At 41.1% G+C, this 6,231-nt stretch overlaps 1 protein-coding gene across 1 annotated transcript in view; it reads left to right on the top strand.

Moving 5' to 3' along the window:
* Positions 1-6,231, top strand: part of PTPN5 (protein tyrosine phosphatase, non-receptor type 5 (striatum-enriched)) — a 75,381-nt gene that overhangs the window by 58,387 nt on the left and 10,763 nt on the right. The window contains exons 8-10 of the mRNA XM_010131526.1: positions 442-521; positions 1,010-1,147; positions 4,357-4,467. Coding sequence (XP_010129828.1) covers positions 442-521; positions 1,010-1,147; positions 4,357-4,467 — 329 coding nt within the window. The remainder of the gene's footprint in view (positions 1-441; positions 522-1,009; positions 1,148-4,356; positions 4,468-6,231) is intronic.

The raw sequence follows: 6,231 nt of genomic DNA, 5'->3' as shown, positions 1-6,231 counted from the left end.
GGAAAGAGTTAGTGTCATCTGTCTTGCATGTGTGCAAGAAATGCGTGGTGATAGTTTGGGAGAAAAGCTGTTTGCTATCCTTTCACAAACAATATTCTAATGTCTTACAAGCCAGAAAGAGTCTGTTGACTAATAAATTGAGAAATAATTTCCTGGAGCAGAAAACTGCTTTTCCAGAGTTGCTCTGGGACCCTTACTCTACCACAGGAGCAGTTAAGCAGGCTTCAGAGAGTGGGTAAAGCTACAAGAAGAAACCAGATTACCCCAACCATCCTTTCCCTTTTTTTAAGGTAACATCTTAACATGGGAGCCCTCCAAGGCCACTCACATCTGTTGTGGTGCCATGAATGCATGTAAATGTCTCTCTGTACAAGATAATCTTGTGTCTCTCTATCCTCTGAGTAACTGATAAGCTGTTACTTATCTCTTTACGCCTTTCAGATCCTCACAGCAGAGTGTGCCTTACCTCAGCTGATCAGGATGACCCCCTCAGCTCTTACATCAATGCTAACTATATCAGGGTAAGAGCTCAACAGTCCAGTGTCTGCCCAGCCCGTCAGCCACTCTTAATGGAAACAGAACTGCAGCATCCACTGGCTTTCAAAGGCATCCTATCTGAGCTGATTGCTCTTCTCCCCTGCTTACGCTAACTGAAAACCAAATCTGAAAGCTCAGCTGTACAGGTTCAGACCAGACAAAAACACACCTCTGCACTACTTGATGCAAGTTGTTTGTCAGCTGGCCTGACCAAGGCACTGGATAATAAGCCTGAATAAGGCTCTTGACCTAGTCAGAGTCACCTCGAGTCTGTTGGACACTCACTGCTGGAATTATGTGAGTCTGTTGTGCCTTTGCTCCATGTACAAATGTGCAGGAGAGAGGGAGGGGAAGAACCGATGCCTTGGAGTCATCATTTCAACCAGTGGTAGCTCTCTGTTTTGAAGACTGAACCTCCAAAGTCGTGGTGGGCATCCTTGTTAAAATTGATCTCTTCTTGTTTTGTTGGCAGGGCTATGGAGGAGAGGAAAAGGTGTACATTGCTACTCAGGGACCGATAGTTAATACTGTCAGTGATTTCTGGAGAATGGTGTGGCAGGAGCGTTCTCCCATCATTGTCATGATTACCAATATAGAAGAGATGAACGAGGTAATGGTGTTACATCCAGTCTGTATTTTTATCTGTACTCTAGCAGGTATTTTCAGCGCAGATGCGAAGCTAGCAAACAGAAGTTGATTCAGTGGCCTGAGCAATCGGAGGCAGCATTCAATTCTTCAGGCTCAGAGAACATGTCTTCTTTTGCTGTCTGACTTGGCCTACTGCTGGTTTTACCATTTGTCCTCTCACAGCTGACCTGAAACATCTCCAAACCCAGCTCTATTTGTAGACACTTTCAAGTTCTTTCTAAAGGAATCAAAAACAATAGTACCCCATAACTACTAAAGTTGAATATCTTCACCAGCAGAGTTGGTGCTGCTTTATCTTGCATTTATTACGACTCAGTGTCTATATCCACGTTTCACTGAGGCTGTCCCTGACTTGTGAAAGATACTAGTTGCAGTAATCAACACCTAGAGCTGACTCGGATGTGGAGGACCTTTTCCGAATGAGTCTAGGAAATGCTTTTGAAATATTAAAACCAAGATGCTGAAATTTTCTATTCACCGCCTACTTCCAGAAATTAAACTGTCGTGGAGTTTCTGCTAATTACCTAATGTGATTTTTGTTTTGTTTGTAGTTTAAAATACTGCTGCTTTCCAGCTGTTCATTATTTACCTGCTGAAATATACGCCCCACAGCAGAGTTGCAAGATCCGTGGGCTTCAGTTCACAGACAGGTAGCTGAGTTTACATCTGCCTTTATTGGCAGTGTAAGATGTGAGAAGGTGGTCTGGGCATGTGTTGGGCTCTGCATCCCACCTCACCACTGGCAGCAGGGTATACTGGAGAGATCCAAAGGGTGTTTCTTTAGCTGCAATAGCAGTATTTATCAAAGCTTGTCCCTGAGAACCCATTAGTAATTTAGGTGAGAGTTTCATTTGGAGAAGAGTCCTTAGACACCTGGAAGCCCAAGATATGGGCATACTTCCATCACACAGAGTTGTAATGGCTTAACTGTAAGCTTAGTGCCATAATTATGCATGTGCACAAACGTTTAGCTTTCCCTGGTTGTGAAGTAAATACATTTAGCCTTGAATTTAAATGAAAAGAAGTGATGGAGAGATAGAACCATCATGAGTTGCAAGTTAAAAGTGGTCAGCCAGCTGACTGGACACATACTGCCAAGGCATTGCTGATGCAAAATACAGTATGTGGCCAATCTTCATGTCTTGTTTGCACTGACATTTTTAAACTCACATCTGTCTCTATCAAGAGGCAGCACTGAAGTAGTAACTTGCTCATTGATCAGAATTGCTGGTTTATGGCAAGTAAAATGTTAGAATGGCTTGCTGTAGTGTACCAGAATCACGCAGAGGCAATACTGGTCCTGCCAGTATTTATGTAAGTTCTTCCACTGTAGTTTTCATACCAAGATTATATAACAGGAATATAAAATAACCTTTACGGTACACCTGAATTTCCTTCTATCACACTGACCAAGTATTTCACCTACCATAGCAGTCTTGGGAAGCAATGCACGGCATGATGCACTTAGAACTAGAGCTTGCTACAGCCAACATACTGTAGCAGAGCTGCTGAGTCTTTCCTGATATCTTTTGTGTCAAAAATTAAATGGTGTCAGGAATCTCAGCCGTAAATATAGGGTAAGTCCTTTCATGTAAATGTCTTCTATATTCATTCCCTTTCTTCCGTAAAACATATATTAATATCTGAATAACAGGACTCCGAAGTACATAGATTCAAAACCGAAACCTTTGGCAGTGATGCTAGTAACAGAGGCTTTGTGCTCCTTTCTCAGTGCAAAGACTTTGCTAACGTATTAAAAGCTCTAACTCAGCCCTCTGTCAAATCTAATCTGAACTGACAGACAGCCCACAGAAATGAGTGGGCAATCTTACTCCACTCCTTTAAGCAGAGCAGTGTCTGTGCTATTGATAGCTGTGAGCGCTCGTGATGATTTTTACAATGGATTCTGCAGTTTAAGAGTAGAGGAAGAAAAAACGCAATCTGCGTAAATAATTTTACAGAGACACAGTGGGCCCCACTCCCAGTGGGTTATTAACTGATGTGCTAGGCAGATGGAACGCTGCTGGTTCTCCCACACAAAAATTTTGACTCAGTACCTTTGCAAGATACTTGCCTGTTGTTAGGTTTTCTCCTGAAGTGAAATTATTTTTGGCGGGGGAGAGCGAAATGATTTAGCTTGCTTTCTTCAAGGTTGTGTACGGCTCGGTAAAAGAGGAAGCTTACAAGCATCATCTTTAACTGGATTTGTCCAATAGCAGGTTCTTACTCTCCTGTGATAACGAGATTGCTTCTTCCATTATCACAAGGAAGCCTTTTTCTCAGTCCCTGTCTTGTTGATGCCACTAGTTCAGGCACCATGTTGAAGTGTCTCTCTCTTCCTTTGCATATTGATTAGTTTGAAGAGAAACAGCATACAAAAAAACTCAGTCTTTTTTCAGTCCTTCTTCCAGGGTAGATATGCTTACAAATTCCCACCTACTCATCTCTAGTGTGTTGGTACCCCAGTGTAAATTTGCAAATGGACTGTAGTTTCTCCTCTAATCGTCGGGTTGTGCTGGCTGCATCTCTGACTGTTTTTTGGCACAATCAAATGTAGTAGTCTAATGGCTCTCACAGCTATTGCTTCCTTCTAGTTCCTTAGCTTTGAAAGATTCTCCGTGTCCATTTAAAGTGAATTTTGGTACATAATCTAATTCCCAAAACATCCCCAGTCATATTCTTTTGTACAAAAACCTATGCAAATGATCATTTTGTAATCAGAGAGCATTGACCCTTTATAAAAAATAGGAGTATTTTGTGTTTCCTTATCTGTGTATACACACCACAGAAATATTGGTAACTAGTGTATATTTTCCTAATCATTATTAGATTAATCCTTTTCTTAAAATAAGTGGCATGTTGCCACTGGCCTTCTTAATGAACCTTCAAAATGCGCAGCAGTTACGTAAAGATAAAAAAGAATGTGTGTATTGAAAAGCATTGGTTAATCATAGCTGATTTGTGCATTTTTAATCACGCAATCAGGGTATTATGAATGCAGCAAAAATCATTTGAAATGTGGTCTCTGTTTAGAAAGTGGAAACTTGTACTTATTATAGAAACAAAGTTTATTCATATTCATGTATGCATGTGCTACACGCAGTTTCAGAGGAGTAAAAATGAACTTTCCTTGATGTCTGCCTAACTAGATTTATTTTATGTTGCACACAGAAATGCACAGAATATTGGCCGGAGGAACAGGTCACCTACGAAGGAATAGAAATCACAGTGAACCGCGTCATACAAGCAGATGATTACCGTTTAAGGCTCATCACCCTCAAGGTAAATCATTCCAGTGTACTTACAGTAGTTCAGCTGTCTGAACCCTTACATGGAGATGTTCATGGAGAGCTGTGTAGAGACCTGCACAGTGTACTGCTGTACAAATACTAGCTTTCATTACTGAGGGCATTGCAGCTTTGCCCAGTTCACCAGCATACAAAGACTACAGTAAAATAGGCAGTCAGAGATTTAAGCTGCACACGTACAATCTGAAGGCCACCAGGCTGGTTGTAGTGGTACGAGGTTTACTCCCTAGAAGAAACCGATGACTCATTCAGTGCGTGTCCTCGGTGTTCACTGGTCATTTAGAGTGACATGTTAGCTCACGGATAGCTTCTTACCAGCCTTTGCCAGTCATACCACAGACAGCCCTTGTGGAATAACCCGCTAAACTCCATGGTGAGTTCAGTGGAATTCCAAGGCTTGTTTACTCTCTGGGCCGTGGTTTTAGGTGAAAGGTTACTGGTTACTAACAGGGAAATTTCACCTGCATGGTATATTATATGTTTAGTAGTATGGGGAGACCTCTAGCAAATACTGAGATTGTGCTTCTTGTCTTTTTATTGCCGTTATTAGGATGCTGTTGGACTGCTGGATGTCCACCAGCTGTTTATGTCTAAGGTGACTTGTGCTACTAACCAGAAGCGGGGAAGCCAAGAACTGAGCAAAAGGCATTTAGTTTTGCTTGCTTGCTTTCAGTTTCTCTCAGCAGCAGGGCTTCTGGTCTCCTTGGCACTTGTCAGTGCCATGGTAGCACCACTTCTTCACTGTAGCTGAACCCCTTTTGATGTGTACCATGCTCATTTATTCTTTGAGCGAGTAGGCTGACTTGACTTTGAAGATGTTTTCATCATTCCACTTCAAGATACTAAAATGTTGATAACCTTTAAAGACACTTCTCACCACATTCTCCATGCTTACCTTTCTAAAGGTTAGTAGCTTCCCAACTAACTGTATATGTAGTTTTACGTACCAGTAACCATTCTGTCATCTTGTGGGTAGAGTTTAAACGCAGGTTTAATTTTTTGATTACTTAAGTGCTACCTGGTCTAAAGTACCAGAGTCCTGGTTTACAACTGTTTTCATTGCTGAGTTCTAGAATCTTAAGATACGTGTTTTAATAAGAACAGTCTATTTACATAAACTTCATACATCTTTCATTTACCAGATCTGCCCCTGACCTCTGTGTAACACCGTGTTTTCTTTCCTCTCTTTTATCCAATGAGTTTCAAGACTCCTCAGCCATATGCTAATAGGCAGAAAGCTAGCCTATGTAATCCCATGTTGAGAGTGTGGAACGTCTGTCACTCATGCATTTGGCAAAGGCAGCAAGGAGAAAATCACGTTCTCTGACAAGTGGGAACTAAAAAATATTTACAAGTATGTTGCAGAGTTGTACAGGTCTTAAATACAATTTGTCTCGAACAGTGCAGTGCAGCAGTTGAAATAATACACAGATTAATTCTGCTGGAATGCTGATATGTAACAGAGCTCGCCTCTTTTTAGTTAGAGTGACAAAACAAAATTTTCTCAATTAAAAAACCTACACTGTCTGCCAGAAGAGTTTTTCATAATTGTTTTAAATTGTCAAATACAAAATTTTTATATTAGTGAGTATTGCATTTTTTTCAGCTTGATTTTTAACTTCAGAGATTTAGGTTGAAATGTTGGGGGGTTTTCTTCCCTTCCCCTCCCTGCCTCAAACAAAAAACCACTTTCTGTCTGTATTTCTGGAAGGAAATTTGATTATCTCCCTGGGAAAGA

The sequence above is a fragment of the Buceros rhinoceros genome, unplaced genomic scaffold (assembly GCF_000710305.1).
Source record: "Buceros rhinoceros silvestris isolate BGI_N320 unplaced genomic scaffold, ASM71030v1 scaffold12662, whole genome shotgun sequence".
Classification (NCBI taxonomy): Eukaryota; Metazoa; Chordata; class Aves; order Bucerotiformes; family Bucerotidae; genus Buceros; species Buceros rhinoceros.
Note: the sequence above shows the minus strand (reverse complement) of the source record. Positions and strands in the feature narration are given on the sequence as shown.